The sequence below is a fragment of the Spodoptera frugiperda genome, chromosome 23 (genome assembly GCF_023101765.2).
Source record: "Spodoptera frugiperda isolate SF20-4 chromosome 23, AGI-APGP_CSIRO_Sfru_2.0, whole genome shotgun sequence".
Taxonomy (NCBI): Eukaryota; Metazoa; Arthropoda; class Insecta; order Lepidoptera; family Noctuidae; genus Spodoptera; species Spodoptera frugiperda.
The window spans coordinates 2,186,754-2,208,686 of record NC_064234.1 but is presented as its reverse complement, the minus strand read 5'-3'; the positions used below and the strand labels follow the sequence as shown (position 1 = coordinate 2,208,686).

At 35.9% G+C, this 21,933-nt stretch overlaps 1 protein-coding gene and 1 long non-coding RNA gene across 6 annotated transcripts in view; one reads left to right on the top strand and one right to left on the bottom strand.

Annotated features, from left to right (window-relative positions):
• Positions 1 to 21,933, bottom strand: part of LOC118266911 (protein outspread) — a 266,463-nt gene that overhangs the window by 43,309 nt on the left and 201,221 nt on the right. For all 5 annotated transcript variants that reach the window (XM_035580548.2, XM_035580549.2, XM_035580551.2 and 2 more), the window contains exon 3: positions 10,890 to 10,955. In XM_035580548.2, the coding sequence (XP_035436441.2) occupies positions 10,890 to 10,955 (66 nt within the window). The remainder of the gene's footprint in view (positions 1 to 10,889; positions 10,956 to 21,933) is intronic.
• LOC126912199 (uncharacterized) lies at positions 19,863 to 20,440 on the top strand. The gene is made up of 2 exons (XR_007706819.1): positions 19,863 to 20,266; positions 20,309 to 20,440. It is a non-coding gene; the product is annotated as an uncharacterized LOC126912199 (long non-coding RNA).

The window sequence follows — 21,933 nt, the reverse complement described above, 5'->3', positions numbered from 1 at the left end:
GTGTCCAGGGGACAAACCTAGTTTAGATACTGGTTAGTGATAAAGGCTAATGTGACATTGTTTTGTTTCTTTTGTCTAAATTGCTGAACACATTTTGATATTTGTTTCGTTTAGTATGAGAAGCTTAGTTGAGATTACGTTTAGTCAGTAGTATTACAAAAATGTAATAGCCATATACTATGCACAATTTTAGACTACACATTTTATTTAACTCGGGAATTGAACCCAATATTGGAAAAAAAGCATGGAGAAGTATCGTAAGTGACCCGGTTGTGGCCACTTTAAGAATTTTGTCGACTTTGAGGCTTTCTTAAATTATAGTTTTTGTTATCACGAACATATTTCTTGTAAAAAGTCATTTAACATGTATTAACCTTGCCTGAGAAAACCCTTTTTTTAAAGAACGTCCAATAGAAAAATAACTGTATAAAAAAAATAAAAAAAGGGAGTTTGTGCCATTTTTGGCCAGGTTCGTGCCATTTCTGGCCACGGTCGTGTGCCAGTTCTGGCCATCAAAAAATACAATAAAAGTAATCAAAATTTATTAATTAAATTTGACATTTTAGAAACAATGGTTTTCATTTAGTTTGGAAAATATGAAATATTATTACTTCACTTGAATTTAACTTACAAATAAAGAGATTAACATATGAACATTTATATGACGTTGGTAAAATCTGCAAAGTAAACTGACCTCCCCTTTGTGTGAAGGCAATTTATTGCATCTCTGAAAATGAAAAATATGTATTTGTTGATATGTAAAGCCAAGGAAAAATAATAAATAAATTACGATAAATGACTAGAAGTGGGGCGTCTATGTACAAAAGTTTTGGCCAGCCATGTGGCCAAAGATGGAGAAATTCATAATTTTGTCTCCATTAGTGGCCACCTTCTAATAACCTCACTTCAGAAACATATGGCGACAAAATAACTTTAGTTTCACTTAGACAATATATTCTTCATGTAGTATTAACATAAACATCCAAACAATAAGTAAAGATTTAAAAAATAAAAACCAAATCCTCATCCGCTCGCCTTAGCCTTTTTATTAAGATCTTAACAATTTCACCCTCAATTAAAAAGAATGACTTATTGCATCGAAGTGAAGTTTGACACATTAAAGCTGCCAACGGTATCAGTGTCTCCAATATTCAATATTTTAAATACTGTACATCACAGAGTAATTTATTTGTCCATGCCTTAGTTATAAATATTTGAAAGCCCAAATGGCCACAAAGGGGTCGATGGCCACAACCGGGTCACTTGCCCTATAAATAAGTCTTGAAATTATCATAATTTTTGCATATTAACACATTTCTTCACATTTTGACACTGTCGACAGCATAAGGTCAATAACCATACAAGGGGACGCCGATAGGCCTTCAAGATGCGCGTGCGCAAGTTACTTTAAATCACAGTTACTTCTGATCAATGTGATTTCGTTGCTCGACCAGTTTGACAGTTAAAAAAACTGTTTAACTGCGACATCGAACCTTGGACCGAGTGTGAAACTGTAAATGTCATTACATAGTATTTTGCCTTGATGGTACAGTATTGATAAGTGTGACATCTGTTCATGGCATCTTAGGTTCAATCTATGTTGGGCAAAGGATTATTGTGTTCATATTGCGATGATAGTTTAGTCGCATGAGATAATCTAAGATGATTTATATTTGTCTAGTACTTTTACCCCTTAATTTTTTTTTAATCAATTACTAAGATTACATGAACTTAAATTCCCGTCAATGTTTTAAGGCGTATTTTATTTTACATCTTAATACATACTTTATAAAGATTTAAAAAAATCTTAATACATACTTCTTTAAGTTCCAGACTTCTAGCTAATCCGTCCTGTCTAAGTTAGTCTTAAGTATATCATTTAATCTAAATAGGAGCTTAACTTACTTGTAACTTAGTAGCACGATACTTAAGTAAGCTCTATCATGTGTAAATCTTAAGTAAAACTGGAAATTATGAAACTATTACTCGTTAACTTAAAACTGGTTGTACTAAGCGTGTAATTAGATATAGTTTATTTTATTTAATGAAGCTATTCACGTTAATTTACACGAAACTGGATACGTATGAAGTTTTATTACAGGAAAGAGGTTTGTGTGTGAATGTACTACTATTTTATTGGCAACAAAATTATATACTTATAGGCATAAGGATATGAGTCTTAAGATATCATTAACCTCCTTCGCTTTGAAGGAATGACGGACTCTTAAAAGCAACCTCAATGTCAATGCAATTTTAATCCAATAAAATCTCAATAATTATTCAATGTCAAAACTATACAACCCCAATCGTAGCTGTTAAAATAGCATTCAGAGTAAGGAATATAAAGCCAAACTCAATACTATTTAGTTCATTCAATATCCACGTAATATTGATGCTATGGGCGCTAGTGTTGCAACTCAAGAGTACGAAATTTTACAATATCATTGTCAATCGAAATTGGATTCAGCAGTAAGCCCTTAAAGTCCTTAGACCTTTAAAGTCACCTACCACATATGTATAGTTTAAAGTATACAGTAAATATCTTCATTAATCGCTCATATAATAAGAAAGCAACAAGTAACAACCCTATCATATCATTACTATTACCAAAGACTACAAAGATCTCGATCCGACCGAACTGAATGAGCGAATGAATGAATTCCATTACGAAACGATCGAATCAAACCAGAATGTTACGCAACAAACGCACGCCTATAATAAGTTCCGAAATTAATCTTACACTTTTTATCTCCGTATATATTTCCTAAACAAGATAACAGATAATATTATATTATCTAATATAAAGCTCGCTTTGCACGGATAATGTTATTATTTTTAATCTGTGACTTTTTCCCGCGCGTGGGAGCAACACTATTACGCGCCATTGTTATGTCACTTGAATGTCAATAATAATAATTATGGTTTCACTTTCGTTTCTATTAATGGATTATAAAGAAAATGTCTTATTGAATTACGTTTGTGAAGGGATAATTGAGTTATTTCTTATTTAGAATCCAATGAACAATGATTGAGTTGTTTCTCTACACAAAGATGGCGGTAAAAATTACTGACAGTTGACACCGTATTGTTGATTTGATTTGGTTTTGCTTGTGGAACAATTCCCAAGCTCAATCTATGGTTACCATTGTGATTTTTGACAGCGCCTTTTTCGTAGGTATGAGACCATGAGACTGTTTTTTGCAATATACTACAATTATTACTAGTTTCCTTACATTTTTAATGTATAGTGCACAGTGCACAGTGCGCCATGACTTAGACCTAACAACATCTTTGATCTACCAATATGAGTAGAAAGGATTATACCATTAGAGTTATTGCGTCCTAATTTGTGCTTCAACCTTTATTTTCATCAAAACTAATATTTATTATTGCAAAATTGCACAGGAAATCTAGTTTCAAGACCATGCAGCAATTATTATTTTTTACGACTGCAAGGCTCGCTGTAAACTTGCCGGGCGTGTAAGAACGGATGCGCTTGCGCAACCGCGAGACCGAACGGGCGTTCTAATTACCTTCGGCTACTTCCGTCGAGAGCCGTGATTGGTGACAAAACGAGTGGGCTAGGTTAGTGATACCAGGGATCTCAGTAAAAGTTATTTACTCCTTATATTCAAGGAGATTGTATAGGCCTCTAAAGGTTTTTTGACATGTAATAAAGTTTGGCAATGGCCAAATCATAAAATACTGAGCACCAACTGAAATTGGTTACCGACTCCAAACTATGCAGTTATAAAAAGGTTTTATTTATTAAGTAATTTATTAAAGGTTTACCAACAGCCTCTGTATAAAGAATATTAAATACAGTAAATACATACAATAGTTTTGGGATTATACAGTTCCCAATTATAGGTTAACCAACAATTCAATACAAAGCGATAACTTAACACTAAAAGAAATATGCAGCAATATCATCAGACAGAAGATTATTTTATACAGTTAACTAAGGACATCAGGAAGACATTTGATGCACATCTAATGTAAAGTATTTTGTCTATCCGTAACACTAGGAAAAGTGGGCGTGTCTGATATATCCGCAACCTTTAGACTTCGGAGCAATAAACTACAAAACGCCGAAAGCGTTGTCGATAAAGTTATCGGTACTTAATAGAAATTGTTAAACTATTGTGATAAGGCCACTCCTTAAAGAAATAGATGATCAATATGTGATAATGTATAGCCTAATAGCTGTTATAGATATTTGGATGGGTCTGTGAGGTGTCGACGTTGGAAGCATTAAGTATTGGGATTTTCAATTATAGACGACAAAGGACTGATTTTATTTAGGTCTATATTTATCTATATGTGATGTTATTCAGGTATTATCATAAAATCAATGTAATACAAATTGCAAAGATCTATTTCCCACACAGCGTCGCGCCTAATTACATACTCTCCTACTTAGAAACAAGTGGAATGCAAGAATGCAACCGACAACTAGGGTAAAAGTCAATTGCAAGTTTTATGACGAAATTTTTCTCTCAACGATTTCCTATTTCTCGCGGAATGGCAGAAATCAGCGTGATTGCTAACGTAGGGAGGGTTGCATCATGCGCTTGCGCCGGGCCGCGGTTCATGAGATATGCGATCAGCAATCGACGATCATAATTCACCATACGATTCTTCTTTTGTTCTAAAAATGGTATATACCATAGCTAGTGAAGTTGAGAAGTATTTATGACATGCTTATTGAAAAATATCCCATCATTAAAAAAAAATTAAAGTGCACTGTCATGTTTCCCTTCGATTTCGCCATCGATTTCTTAATTTTCACGCCAAAAATGGTGTCGGTTTGTCTAAACAGCCCTTATTGGGCAAGCACACACGGAAGCGCAGGTGAATCGACGTGTGGGTGCGGCGTGCGCGGGCGCATCGCTTGCACAACGCGGCCGCATTCCGCCGGCGGACGCTGCAGCGAGTGCACGCGTTCACTCCTTACTTAGTACGTTGTTGATAGTAGAAGATAAAGGTAAGTTTAATATGATGGAGGATTTACTGCAGGAATGGTCTATTAAGAAAAGTACCTAGTTTATCTACATCTTTATAAAAAAAAGTCTCACACAATTCAACTGTTATTATTTTCGCGCAAACGACTTTTATGTCGACATTATTTAGCTTTTTTTACATACGTTTTTGAGGAAAAGCATCTCTTAGCCACAATTAAATAACGATTGTCTTCAATTACACAGCAGTTACTCTACACGTTATCTCGAATCTCGTACACATACCAAAATAAAAACGTAACTTTATCTTCGCAATCTCTTACAACAATGGAATGCATTAATTGTTCAACAATTACGAAAATGATTTGTATCTGATAATATCAGCTGGCCCACAGTTGGGCGTGGGCGATAAACAACAAATAATTACTTGCGATAATTCCGTGAGACATGCGCTTATAATGCCCCTACGGCGGAATTAAGTAGGACCGACTTACTGACAATTTATTTATGTTGATGGTAAAAGGTTACTAATTTAATCAATTGGGTGTTTAAGAAGCGATATTGTTGCGGTTCAATTTTGATTCAGAGTCCATATATACCTAAGGATCTTCTATGGAGACACCCATTTGTCTTCTTAGATCAGTGTCAGATTGTTAGATGTCCCTATCTTATTGAATGACATAGAGAGTCATAATAGTTTTAACCTCATCCAAAATCAAGACTAACTGCCGTACTCAGTCATTTAATGGTTATTTAACCAATCTCTCTTAGCAATTGTTTTCGGAACAAAATCTTTACTAAGGAATTGTTTAAGTAATCATTAAATGTCTCTGAGTGTAATAGTTTAAGATGTTAATCGTGGAGGTTTTCTCACAGTATACCCAATTTTAGCAAGTCAATCCCAAATCCAATACCAATTACAATGTAATCTAATACTCAGTAAGTAGTATCGTGTAGGTTTATTAGAAATAGCGGTGTCTCATAAATATTGATGCGCCATCGGCCGTGTCTGCCTACACCGACCTGTCCCAATTGACGCGTCATGCTGCACATGGCCGCCTGCAATGCTAATACATTGTTGTCATTCATTTAGCTTCGCACATAGTTTTAGGCACATAGATCTAAGAGTTATTTGTGTTCTATGTATTGTTGTTTAGCTTAGTGCAATGTTGCGCCTGTTATCCCCGAGGTAGGCAGAGGCACACATTACGGCACGTAATGTCACTATACAATGTACACTCTTCACCATTTGTGTTATAGGTACCGTGTAATATACTGGGCATAATTCCAAACTCCCTGCTACTACTTAGAAATTTTCGAAAAAAACCCCAGTAATACTTTGCCCGATTCGGGAATCGAAACCCGAGACCCCTTGTCGGCGTCGCACTTGCGACCACTTGACTAACGAGGTAGTCAGTAGTTTAGTTTAGGGGTGTACTATTCTGTTGTATCAGAATCAACATTATCATCATGAATAGCTTGTAATGAATAGTCCACTACTGGGCTATCATCCTCCACATAAGAGGTGTTTCCCACAATATCAGCTATTCGGCAATCTCTACACTTGGTACTTGAAAATCGCAGTTTAAAATGTTAAAATTTTATCCGAAAGTCCTACTATCCGGTGTTAAATGTGAGATTAACAAATTACAATGTAGCAGTAAATCGTAAATCAGTTACACACTGTGTAAATAAAGGCTACAATCTAGTGTGTACATAATACATCGTATGTAATGCAATTCAGGATCCCTATTCATTGAAACACGCGGCGATTTAATTCGGCTCAGCTGTTGAATGTAAACTGTCATTATGCTTGCTAGTAACTACTGGTACTCATACTTTAGTAGCAACATTAGTATTATAAAATAAACCTTATTGCGAAGTAATAAAAACTACCTGGGATAAGACTTATTTTAAATCTGTTTGCGATAATTTCATCATATCCACCATAAGTCGTCCATTGCTGAACATAGGCCTCTTCTAATGATTTCCAGAATGGTAGATTAGAAACAACCGATGTCTTTTCAAATCAATTCAAAAAGTAAATTCAAGGAAACTATCACATATTTAAAGCCCAACCTTAATATCAATGGTTAATCCGTTAAATTCTTATTACGTGAACAATGCTGCAAAAATTTTCCGCCAGTAAACTAATGCTAGTACTCGTACGTCGCGAATACATTCAGAAAATCGATTTTCGCGTTGGGAAGCCATAGAGTCTATTGGATTATACGCGAGGCCATACGAGTCGCCTCACTAAAGGACTGACACAACTGTTTATTGGCAACATTGCAATCACATAACACTATCTTACGTAAAAAGATCATTGACGCAAAAAACTGTAGATTTGTTTGGAAATTCGACAAAAATGTGGCCTTTTACTATGAGATATACAAAATTAACACAATGTTGTCGTTGTGTGAGTGAGATTACCAGGAGCCCAATACCCCCCCTTTCCAATCTTCCTAATCGCCGATTCCCCGGCAACCCTTAACTTCCTAACCCCCAAAAGGCCGGCGACCCCCAAGACGCACTTGTAACGCCTCTGCTGTTTTAAGTGTCCATGGGCGGCGGCGATTGCTTGCCATCAGGTGATACGCCTGCAGGTTTACCAGCGTGTTCCATAAAAAATGTACTTAATTTTTTAATCCCCCAAAATCATAAGACGAAAACATACTTGGCTTAAGAGTAAAGTCTTAACGGTGGTATCATAACTAGGAAAGCAATTTATCAGACCATACATCACAGCTAGCTAGGTCAATATACACCTTCCGAACCAGTCCTCGCCCACAGCCAGGTACACCTGGCAGCAGGTTGCAGCGCAGCCTTCGTCATCAATGAATATGCAAACCGATCATAATAATGCTAGAGATAATGAGAAACGCGGAACAGAATAGCAGGCGATGCAAAATGATGTGGGCTGTTTAGCGAGGAGAAACATTAATAGCTGTCTGTTTGTTTGCTAGTAATAGATATGTTTATGTTGAATCAAATACTAAATTGTCGAGTCAGAATCAGTTTGTTTTTTGGAAGTAGCTATGCCATTTTCGGCAGTGGCATTACGTGCCATAATGCACCTCTGCCTATGCCATCGAGGATTAAAGGCGTGACGATATGTACGATAATGTTATGCCATTTTGGATCCCCTGTTATAGGTCTTTTTAGGTGAAAAAGAACAATAACTTTGCTCAAAATCAATCAATTTTTATCTCCAATACAAACATAACTCCTAACTGAAAGATACATCTAAACTATTCATTGCGTATTGACACATATTAATTTGAGTGCGTTGTCTGGTATCCATCAAGTTGAAGAAGCCATTTATCGCCCATCCGGACTTGTTTCAGGGTCTAATGGTCAAGATAACAGGTCTGACGGTGTTTAGCGGCAACGGTACACGATGCCTGATGATAAGGTATGGTATTCGACCAGATTGCTAACTAAGAACATGGATAAAAAGCTGCGCACCTCTCGTCGTACCATCCTGATCGTTTTTCTGGCGCGAATATTTTCAATTTTGTTCTTTTTTTGCGTGTTCTGTTCCGCAGAATTGGCGGGAGTTTTTTTTAATTTAGATTGACATGAATTTTCTTTTTTATTATTAGATTCTTTATCTATGGACAGTATTAATGCCATTAGTAATTTTAATTTTTATAAGTTTTCTAAAATGAGAATCCTTAATGCCGTTGAATTTGTAAACTTTCGACTGAATACTGGTACCTTACTAGCATTGTTGTTATTGTCCAACTTAAAACGTATCCATAATGTTAAGTATACTATGTTTTGGTGTCACAGAACAGTTAGGAACGAGGAAAATTAAAATAAATGAAGGGATTACTGTTTATTTGAGTTACTCGCTTTAATGCTGGTGCTTAAGAGATATGGCCGCTATTGCTGTAACCGGGTTTCTATTTATTGATTTTAAGCAATTTGCATTAAAACAACTAGCTGGACTAACGACGTGTGTTTTCTTTGGAACTAATTATCATAATATCTGTGTTTAATATGGTTTTAGAGGCTCTTTTTGGGTTTCAGTTTTCGAATATGATTCTTTGGGAAACGCCATTTTTTGTGATTGGTCACATCAATCTAATATCAGGTTTGATTTCAGGATAGCCAGTTCGAATCTACGTTGCTTTCTATATCTACGTTGTATCATCCCTTGATTTATCACTATCTGACACCTGACATTAGTATAGTTCTCACGACGATATCAAATTCTGTGGCTGCTAAAATACTTTGAGTTATTAGAAACTGCTCCTACCGACCACCGATTCCATTGTATAATACTTCGTGCCACCCGGTGTTTACTTTAGTATGTCATACCATTTAACTAGCAAGACAAACCAATTCGTATTTCAATAATACAGCACGGGCAATAACTATCCGCTTTCTACACGCATACTGATTAAACAGTTGTAAATCCCTTTTAATGTCACAAAGTCCATTACTAGTGACACTATCCGATAGTAGACAATCAATTACTCCGGCCTATGGAGGCAAGTAAGTGGACAAATAAACACTGCTTACTTTAAACACTTGAACATCATTAATTTTCCTACTTTCCCCGTGAAAGACATTAACGACTTCCTTCTATTTTAGCTTGAGACGCATTGCAAATCTTCGGCCCATTCACATGATAACGAGGCTGGAGGTGCGAACGGCGCGTGCGCTCCTACGAATACATTACTGGTCGCGCCCGCCTGGCCCCCTTACCCCGAACCAGCTGAAATATACGCAGCTCGACAAACTGATTCCGTTGTTCCACATCCAGATTACTTTATAGAGTCGACACTAACGCGCATTCCACTACGATTGCCTGATAAACATCGACTTAGCTATCGGGCCGCGAGATGCTAAACACAAAATGTAGGGTGCACAGCCCAATACTCGTCCAACGAATTTTACTCTCAGGATTTTACGCCGTAAAAGGCAAGTTGTTGCGTTTCAAGCTGGAGACGGAGAAAGCCTTCCTAGTGTTCCTGTGTTCATTGTTCCTGCTTGGTTTACATTACGCGTCAAGTTTTTGTCCCGCTCCCGCAGCACGGCGGCCCTCTATATACGGCACGTATTAAAATTCATGTACTCACTTGAAATTGCAACGACGCCAATTATTATGAATATTTATGAGTGCCGGAGAAAAATGTGAAAGATTTGATACTGATAAAGCGAGGTGCCGATGAAACCGAGTCTCGTGCGGCCCGGCTCGGCTCCGGTTACCGGTTTGGCGATGTTTGTTTTTGTTAAATCGCTAATATTATACGCGAATGAATTTATTATTGACAAAAAACGAAACGCAGCATACGGTCTGTGTCGGCATAATTATTGGAATTCATTTTTATTGGTTTGTAAAATTCACGTTTTTATAATTAAAGAAATGTTATTTTAGCGCCGCCGGTCGTTAAAAATCTAGCGATTCCTTGACCTTTAATTAGCACTCTCTGTATAAAATAGAAAATGACGAAGTAGGCGTTAAAATAGCAGCACAATATAATTTTCTGCACGAAACAAAACCAAATCGGGGTTTTATCAGCGGATGAGTCGTCAGTATTTCAAGCAACAAGTCAATTATAGGCCGCGCTACCCTATCGGTTTCAATGCGGCCATTTAAGGTGTTACACTCTGAATTTGTACTACCGATAGATTAGTTCGCACAAGAACCCAGGCATTTGATAGTTAGTCTATATAAAAGTACAAGGAAACGATTACAACTCCCTTTTTAGTCGATTCGTGGGTAAAAAGTCGATCCGATGGTGTCGATAACAAGGTGCTACCATATTTGATCGATGAAAGTTATTTTTGCTGCACCCTCACTGCCCTGTGGTTGTCGGTTGGCTGTCGTTACTTCGAACTTGGCTATGAAGTGTGAACATTAGATTTGATATTTATTACGCAGAATGATAGTTTCTTGGTATATGATGTACTTACGTGTTCGTCCAACGAGTATGTTAGCTCCCCATCGTCATATAGGACGAACCACCTCCGCTGCCATCTCTGTAACAAATAAAAAGCTTCGTTATAATATGAAGGAAGACATTTAACACGAAAAAGGTTCTAAAGTAAACAACAACAATTCCGAATTGTTGAAAAAAAAAACTGACGTTCGATTCGATATTTAAAATAGATCATAATTCAAACACAACATTTTTATAACTGGCAACAATAACATTCTGAATTTGAAATTTCAAACCGCTCATAATTCGACGAGGCGCGTAAACTGTCAAATGGCGTTTAAAGTTGAAGATTAGCACAATCACATTGACAAACAATTCAGTCCTAGATAATGAAGTAAGATATTGTATCGCCAAGCACCTACATTTAACAATTAATGCGAGCCCAATTAACCTATTAGCTTAACTGATGCCTGTAACAGCGTACCCCTGACTCAGATATCTAATGCCTTGGTGTTTGGTTGCATGAGTCAGTTGATAGGGCTGCCATTCAGCTGTGACGGGTGTTAGGTTCAGGGTTGGTAGTACCCGTGATGTGGGGTAGCTACATCAATGGTATTACGGCAGGTTGTTTTGTGACTAACTGCATACTTATTTTTGTAAGAGATTTAGTATCATAATGATGCTGCATTCAACAAGATAAATAGCATTGACGTTACGGTGGCAAAACAACCGTAGAACAACAGTTGTTCAGTCGAATAAAGAAAGTCGATTCTCTATACATGGGAATAAAATACAACAGGCGAAAAACGGTATCGACATTGGTGAGTATACCATTTGCATCTTTAGATGTCCTATGCCCAAAAAAAATATTTAATCTAGTAACCCTGAAAACAAGGCACGATGATACCATAATGTCAGAAATCTTGTTTAACAAAAACCCTTTCATTTCGTGTAGTAATGTTCGGCAAAATGTCAAGTAAGTCTAAGTACCATAGTATCACGGGGCGATCAACATAATTAGGGCCTAGCTCTCTGCCACACCTCGGGAACATGGAACGATGCAAAGATATCACACCATTCAGCCTACGTGACAGTTCGCACGATTTGTTTTATGCCCCGGCCGATAATTGGGTGATTTACCTTAAATGTACAGTTGCCATTTGTAAAAACATTAATCATTTATGTTGGTATTTCTTTAGCTATAAAAAATGTGTGGTTTGAAAAATATACAGATTAAACTAAGAATTAGTTTCATCTTTTTTATGATTTTTTAATTAATTCAGATAATTTGAAGTTTTATAGTCGCTTATAAGCGTTGAGATAGCTAGAAATAATTTAAAATTAAAATTGCAAAGGATTATTTAAGTATAACACTATTATTCTATATCTATACCATAATCCATTCATATGTATGACAAATTGCATCCAATCAGTTAAACATTACAATAGTGACAGATGGACAAACAAACACTCATCACAAACTTTCGCGTGTACCAATAAGTACCAGTGACGTAACGTATGGGACAAATAATGATCGTGCAATCGAAAGCCGTGAGAAATACAAAGAAAACAAACAATTTAATTGTTCTCAATTAAGTCGAACAAGGTAAGTAATTGGTAGGAGATATGTTCGCGTTTTGCAATCTTATGTATGTCGGTAACTTGATGGTATTGCTTTTTTCTTACTAGGTTCTTCTTACAAACTAGAATTGTATTGTAAACTTAAAAATAATGGTGTCCAAACTTCTCCACTTAATTTTATTTATAAAACGAACACCTTGCTTAAAAATTACGCATTCACAGAAAAGAGTTTAGCAAAAAAAGAAGCGATAAGATAATATGTATTTAATTAAACACAAGATTTGTTAAGGAATGAGGCCAACGAGCAGATAATAAGTGACCCATTAGGACTGTCAACAAACACTGAACATTAGAATCTCCAAAATCATAATCAAAGATCTTAAAAATAAAACTGATGGCACCCAAAAGCCACTTGAAAAAAAAAAACTAGATGAACAAACGCAGACAAACTTACCTCATTACCTAAACACACTAAAGATCACTAACTACATTCAGTTCAAACTGTAGGAGCACAATTCATCACTCCGACCTCCATAGAGGGACCAGTTAATTTGTAAATCAAATAGGCTCAACAATAACTTAACGTCTCCACACTGTAGGTGGTTATAAATTAAGTTCAAACACTGTACTAATTATGAATTAAGTGTTAACTGGCATTAACACATTGCTGGCATTAACTGTGATTGGTAGGAACTACATAAATATGTGACAAACAGACACACTACAGTATACCTATATAAACAAAATAGACCTTAATCAGGTTGGTGATCTTACAGAATTTACAAAAAATATTACATAATTTTAAAAGAAATTATAGCAATCACGAAGTAAGAAGATCAAATAGATACACAAAAAGAATTACCTATATGTAGACCAAGAAGGTTTAATACTTGGTTGAGAAATTTAGATTGTAATCTATTTGGGTCTGCATTTGTGTTAAAACCTAAAAAAACTCTACTTGAACAAAAATGGTTGAACTAAGTATCATCATCATCATCATCAGCCAGTTCTCATCCACTGCTGGACAAAGGCCTCTCCAATGGCACGCCAAAGTACTAAGACTAAGAACTAAGTATACAAACCCACAATTTACTTCGCAGAGACATTTCGTGCTACATCTCCTAAGGTCCTACTGACCCCAAAAGGGTTCCATATCAGTTATGAATCAACTCATTACAGACGATACCTTCAAGTTGTGAGTGTGGAAAGTGGGGTAGACAGGGCTTGTTATGTGAGAACACACTTGTTAGACTTGCAAGTAGGATTTGAGTGGCATTGTCTAGACTTTGATAGTTATTGTCTTAAAACTTTGATATGCAAATGTGTGGTTTACGTTAATTTGATAGCTCATGAGAAAGTGTGAGAGAGAGAAAATGTAAAGCATTAACTGCCGAAAGAAAACTGTTTAAGGAAATTCCTTTGCTAAGCGTCGGTCACTAATGTCCGATGTGGCGGTTAACGTGTTCAATGTAAATTGGTCCTTAACATTTCTTTTTGTGACTTAAATAATCATGTCCCTTAAATTTTCTATTGTTTCCAAAAAGTTAGATTACAGAGGCCAATTGCCAAAAAGAGACCTATCAACTATACAAGACTCTGTGCTGTTTTCCAAAAATCTAATTTCTCTAACAATACTTCTGTTAGCACAGAGAGCAAAGCAGAATCCCATAACATAATATCCACAAACCATCTAATCACCAAAGTAATACCAAAACAAACAAGCCCAAGTTACTCCTTACTCCGTTAAGTTCAAATTCTAGAGCATTACAACTTTATCGGGCACATCTTGTTAGACAAATACCTAGATAGGAACCGAACCTGTAACAAGGTCTTAACCTCAAAAATAATCGCCCGGCAATCGGTTATGGATCAGAAACGCTCATTATTCGCAATGGTACTTACTACTTAGCTGCGCAAGCGCATGCGACTATGCGGCAAGTGTCATTGGAAAGCGGACCGAGGGATAAATAGGGCTTGTTATATTGACTCGTGAGATTTAGGATTTTGTTGGGTTTTGGAATTTTTGTTTGTGTTTACATATACAGTGTGTTTTAGAAAAATATATGTAACTAGCAAACCCCGGCAAACTCCGTTTCGCCACCAAATAGGCTTTCTCTTGATTTTTTTTTTCTAAATTTTCTTAGCTATAAACCTCACGGAGCCCTAGACCTTTCCAACGAATGCAAAACCGTGGAAATCGGTTCGTGCGTTTTGGAGTTATAGCGTCAGGAAGGAAAACCTGACTTATTTTTATATAATAGATTAGTGATATTAATAGACAAGTTATTTTGTATTTTCCTATATGTAAATAATCCTATATAAAGAAGAAGAGAAGAAGTTTTGCTATGTGTTATTATTATGTTTATAAGAATATTTTAAGTGCTTAAAAGTTTTCTGTATAATGCAAGTGCGAATGGACAAAACATATTTTATGCAGTCAAAACTTTTACGAGAATTTAGATATTAATCATTGACATTCTGACAGCCACCGACTGTTTATGCTCCAAAAATAATACAATAATATTAGCTCAAGCCCAGCTAGCCATGTGGCCTCACCTCACGTAGGTACCAAGCTCAGCGCTCGCGGAGGACAATCGTCAACAATCGCGTTCTACCCTACGGGGAAAGTCGGTCGGCCAGCTAATGGCACTGGGCTGGGCAGATACAAGTCGATAAGATTGCCATTATCTACCGCTGCCGTGTGCTCGAGGTGTTAACATTAACCGAGGACAATTGGGCCGGCGACCTCACCGTACGGTAGTTCCGATTAAAAACACCGAACAAAATAATCCTAACAAAGATATTGAGAGAATGTTCATAAAAACAAAACATTACATTACATCTGCAACGCAACCACCATAAATCGTTAAGATAAAGAATTCAAATCAGCAACTGTCATCATTAATTTATTTACCAATAGCAACCCCGAGAATGCCTTTCTATCAAATGCGTTCAAATTGAATGTTTGGAACGCACGCATCGGATATCAACCAATTGGATCACTTCGCGCCGCGGCGCAGTCCGATCAGAACATATGATTGCGCTATCAAAATCCTTCTAATGAAGCATTCAACATTACTGGCTGAACATATTAAGCCATTTCCGCCGGTTGCTTTGATTTTTTCTAGTGGCAACTCTTTCAATTAGCGGCAGTGATTTGGTATATTTTGTGCACATATTTAATCTCATTTGATCACACTGAGCATCTGAAGGATGATTATTATTATTTTTCATTGTGGCCACAAGGATTGGTATTTTAATTTATTATTAAATAGTGGTCTGATACATTTGGTTTCTCATGATTGATTGTATTATTACAGTTACTAGAATTTATAATGTGAAATGCATCGAGAGAGTTTTTAATTAAATAAAAATGATCACCTTTTACAACAGCAATAAATAGCTCTAGCATGCTATTACAAAATCTTTAATTGTTAATCTTAATTGAAATAATTATTTTACAACCTCCCCAGACGTAACCTAAGTTGTAAGACTCATAAACTTTATTAAGACATAGTTAAAACAGGGACACGCATTGGCACCAGTTATAGGGACAAAATTAACGTTGCGTAAAAATATTCTTAATTCAAATATTACGTAATTGGCAACATTGCGTGTCAAATTCATAACTGTCAAAGCAATTGGCGCGAAAACAAAGGCAAAGGAACACAGATACAGCCTTTGTTTGCAAAAACCTTGTCTACATGAACATGAGAGCAAATGCTAATTCAAAGTGAAAGTGTAACTGCTGCGTTCTTGTGCGTATTAAAATAATTATCTTGCTATTACAAAGAGGTCGCTACAAGCGTCAGCAAGAAATCTTCATAAGCGATCATCCATTGTAAAAACGATTTTTCACACAGGCAATCTCGTACAATCGAACCTTTTTTCTTTCGAATTAATTGTTTTAAAAGTGAAACTTTTATATGAAAATAGTAGCCGACATGCGAGATACGGGCTGTTGTAAGTTAACTATACTTTAATGAGTGTCAGAGACAATAGCTATGAAAGTTTACATGCAATTGTTAAAGTGATAACTATCGAATTAATTTATAGCGTATGTTCTGCAGATTATGTTCATTTAAACATATTTATGATGCTATTACATTAAAAGAAAGCAAGAGATGCTAATGTTCCACTTTTTACTTCTTTTTATTATGTTAAATTTATTTTGCTATCTGTCCGCAACACACTGTGCTATGTCGAATACTCGACTACGAATTTCCGATTAGTTCCAACCATAACTATTGCCGAAAACATTATGCTAGTGCTGTAAGCTTGAATTCACGTAACAAAGCCAGTTCACGTGAAACATTGCCAGAACAAAGAAATTTATTATATCGATTCGAAAATCGACTAACGCGCCATCAAATCGATTCTTCTGTTCCTTACTAAATTAAAGTTTTATCGTCGTTTTTGTTGTAGATAGGAAGCTTTAAATTCTTTTCTATAATATATTAATTTTCCGTCTCCCATTGTCTTGTCCTTGCCTTCTACGCAAGTTTATGTGACTCCGCCAATGTTAGAACGGAGGTATTTCTTCACAGTAAAAGTTGCAGGATCACTTATTTGGAGATAGTCGGGTGCTTACTGTCCGTGTGCTATGTTTATTACGCCATAAGCGTTATAACATTACTGTTTTCTTTACTACGCTTTTACTGCCTCCGAGAAAAGATAAAGCGTTGATACGCCAACTTTATGTCTCCCATATCGGGGAGGAAATTATATCAATAAACAGCTAGGAATATAAAATACACGAGATTAGAATAATATCTTCATTTGTACGAACAGATGTAGACTTGACCTTTAGAGAGCGATGTCTTGCATAATTCCATCTTAATCACACGTAGTCAAATTATAGAGTAATACATTCAAGGATATACCGCCCAGAGTTTGACACGCCGTGACCTGTGACCGACAGAAAAAATCACCTCCCATTAATAAAATAGGTATCTACTAACGTAGCAGGCTTCGGCCATTCGCGATTTTTTTTAAACAATGCCTCGATTATCAGTGTTTTATTATAATAAATATCAGGTGTAACGAAACAGCGGGGCGTCCTAATGTGTGATTGTAATCGAATTGACCATTATTTATTATGTAATCGTTCACACGAGTCGACAGGCGATAATTCGACTAAGAGTGTATCGATTATCGAGTGACTCGATGGATCGATGTTGTTGTTAGTCGATTTGTCATGACGGGCATACCGGGAGCGTATCTGTAATAAAGATTGTATCACAATTGTTTACTTGGTATTGAGAATAATCTACAGTTTTATATAAAAAAATAACATAGAGGGCGCACCGATCGATATTAGAAGTACTCAAAAAATCTTGTTTTAATGGATAAGTATTTTTTTCTAGTTCCCTGTTTTACGTGTGTAAAAAAATTAATCAATCCATACATCGGATACCTAACAATTTGTTAACTCTTTAAAAACTCTTTTACTATAGTTCTATCAGCTTGTATGTATGTATGTTTGTATGAGAAGCACATCAATCAGAATTAATTAGTGTTGTGATTGTTGGAGGCTTATCTCAACACCGATACTAGTGTTTCGTGTGTAACGAATTGTTCTCGATTGTACGCATCGATCATTGTTCTAATCGATTTTTGTGTCAACCGATGTATCGATTGTAAGTACATTGTGCGTGGTACGGTCACTTGATAATGACATTGTAAGGGTGGTCTTGGATTCGATTACCATCTTTAGTGCATGGATTTCTTTGAATAAAGATTTTTTTATGGTTTTGTTATTATAAACGGAATTGGTTTTAAAGGACCAGTTTGGTTTGCCGAATTATAATAATTACCTAACTTAATAAAAAACTAATATTCATGAATTAATGAACTGAATTTCCTGTTAAGACCTCTAAGGTTGCAAAACTCATACAAAAAACCCAGTCGAAATAGATAACCTCCTCCTTTTGTGACGTCGGTAAAAAACAAAGATTTGGAAGCTTACAGTTATGTTATAGTAAAAACTACAATGAATCAAACCTGTTGTTTTGCACGACAAAAGAATCGAACACCCACCATCATGCGGATATTGTCTAGTGAAGTAATTAATTACAATTAGGCATTTATTCAATTAAAGTGTGTTAATGAACTCTTTGTTTTTATTTCTTTTTTGTTTGCTATTGTTTTTATAGCGCAGTGGTTGTACGCGTGGCTTTTAAGTTAAATCTCTTGATTTAGTACAATAACACGTAGGTACTACTGGCATTTTAAAATAGGTATAAGTTGCCGTTTTGGTATGGAACGATCCTCTTTCCAAACACTGGCTAAATGCAACTGAACATCGCGCATCTATGCGACATATTATTTCAAGAAGATGCAACCAAGATTCGCTTGTTATACCAACTGAAACTTAGCCAGTGGTGACAAAGTCAGTGCAGGGGAAAGAAGAGGGAATCAGATCACGAGGCAGATCACCAATGCCCTGGGCTGAGTAAGTCAAATCAGCTACGAGACACCCTGTGTTAGACTGCGGTAGACAGTCCACGAACAGGGAGAGATGGCGGGATATCGCGAGGAAAGCTGAATCTAGCTCCAGTACAAATGCCTCAACGAGACCAAGACCGATCTGCCAAGAGAGAAATGACAAAGAAGAAGGCGAATTAAACGTCAAAGTATTAAGATTAGTTTTATTTTTAAATATGAAAATGGATAAGAACAAAATGCACAAGAATCAAGAATGCCTATCCTCCACGCATATTCCACCAGGATCTAAAGTCATACAGTTAGCTAAGCTATCGATAACTACTATTGCTACGCCAGCACAATTTATCACATCTAGTAGGTACTTATTAAAAACAATTTAAGCTAAGACGAGTACATTTATCTGAATGCTAACGGCGCTGTCAAACGTTTGCAGATCGAATGTTTCTGATGCGTTGTAATTAGCAGGAGTGAGCCGGCGCGTGGCTGTTTTTAGGAGTCCGTGTGGATTCTAGATAGAGCATGGTTTTTATTGTTTTATCTACACATTTAAGCGTTAGAATGCTTTTTGAGTGAGAAGAGGTGTGCTATGTAGCTATGTTACGAAAACGTAATGGTGAAACTAAACGCACTCACAGCAAAGTAGCATAGCATGATAGCACATCTCGGGTGGAAAAACCTTTTTAGAGAGAAGGATCTAGATAGATTTTCTTTTTGTGTTCTTTAGATCAATTTTGAATTATAATGTACTGAAGCTTAGTAATTGTGTTTGCCATATACATATATGTACTCTGCTAACAACGACAAATCTTCGATGTAATTGCTGATTAATGGCACGTCTCAAAGTGTGGGTTCTACCAATGATATTGTTCACCTATAAGCATAAAATATGCCCCAGAAATATACAAACAAAACAAAGCTCTTCAGACCGCTATAACTGAATTTGATGGTTAACAAAACAAAGAAAGAAACAATCAAATTAAATAAATAAGTACCGGTAAACTATGGCAACTTTACCGGGCCCTTGGCAACTTTACCATACTATAGGTATTCGGTATAAACTCATTTATCTAAAAATCTACCCACTAGAATTCTGTTTTGTAATAGAAGTATTTTTTAGACATTAAAAGGAAATATTTACTATATTTTGCGTAGACGTAAGACTGCTATTATGCCAGTAATGGCCGTCACAATGTATGCGTGAAAATGAGCTAAAAGTTAGTTGTTCCTAAATTGTGCTTACAGAGCCTTAACTATTTGTCACAGGTGAGTGAAATTTTGATCTTAAATGTATATTATAGTTGGGATTACTGTTGTAATGTCAGCAATTGCTTTTTCTTTAATTTATTGATAAATAATCGCTTCGGTAATGTTGACACAGGTTAGGTAAAGTTGCCACGGCCTACTTTGTGGCAACTTTACCTACAGTTAGGGTTGGCAATAAATGTTTTTTTCTTGTTTGTGTGTATGTAACCATTTTCGAATACCTAAATTTCACAGCATAATAGTGAATATCCTGGATGATAAGATATAATGTATTTAATAATACCTCTTGTTTTACAGCCAAAATGGCTCCCATGAAACAAAACCGCAGAAAACTCGGAGCTAGACACTATAAAAATTATACGGAAGTGATGTTATAATTAGCTATGGAGATAGTGAAGTCATAAAATTAAAAAGTCAAGGATTAAACATTATTTTGTAGCCTTTTTTACAATTTTAAACATAAATACTTAAAATTTTAGAACTTAATTTAGTTTAAAAGGGAATAATATTTATGTTAGAAATTTGTGCGTTTTTTTACTTTAGGTTTAAGGTTTATTAATTTTTTTTTAAAATATACATGTCATAAAAAAGTTCCTCCTTTTTTGACAACCCCGAGCGTAACAAATTATTTGTATGTAAATTACGATGAAACCCATGGCAACTTTCCCTAATGTCTTTGTAGCCGTTATCTTTATAGATTTTCTCATATTGTTTGCATTATAATACGAAGAGGTCCTAGATGAAGCCCTCTGTATCTCAACAACTCTTTAATATGCAATACACGATGAATACGGCGCGTAGGTAAAGTTGCCAAAAATTTGGTATCTTTACCCATGTTGTTTTTTCTTTACTACGGCTAAAATAAGTGTTTGTATTTAATGACGATTACGGTAAAGTGAGCCAGATAGACTACAATTCTAAATATATAGTTTTGGTTTCTATGCGTCTTATGGTTAAAAATATATTTCGTGTTTTGTTCTAAAATATGGTAAAGTTGCCATGTTTTACGGAGCAAAACTATGGTATGTAGCACGCCATTTTGACGTCCTATATACAGGTCGTTGTATTAAAATTAAATGTAGAACATTTAAAAAAAAGTACGTAATTCTCTCTGAGGCCACCCAACCGTACAATTTGTTTGAGGAACAGACAACAGCCAGTGCTAACACACATGATATAGAAAAATCAACTTTAATGCTAAGAATTAAAGTGCTGTCAAAGTGAAATTGCTTTGAAGAGCGATTGAGAGTACTAAGATGTGATATGCAAATGGAGATGTTTTTTTTCCTAGTCGCTGTAGCTTGAGGCTTTAACAGATTAGTAGATAATCAAGCCGTCGTACTTCTTAGAAGCCTTTAATCATTGAAGGCCCGACATCTGGCCTCTGGTTACGGTAATCTCGAAAATTACTCGCAACGTAAGTAATGTTACTTAGGTATTAGGAATTTTTAATCTGGAGCAGCTAAGCTAAGAAACTAAGTGGACGTCCAGATGCTGTGGGGGAAATTGTAGGAGATTATCGTATTATGTATTGATAGTAGTTGAATTTTAATATTTATAAAGCCTATTTTTAGGCTCAAATTAGTCTGAGAATTTAACTGCTATCACGCTTAGCAGTTGTGCTTTGTATCAACTAATCAACCGTAGAACATAATGCAAGTAATTGGTGTCATTCATACAGCCAGCATTTACAAAGTTTAAATATCTAATTGGCACAACAGCAAAGGATTCAAAACAAACAAAAAAACACAGCCTGTACATGGAATTTTGATGGGTGTCCAAATTAC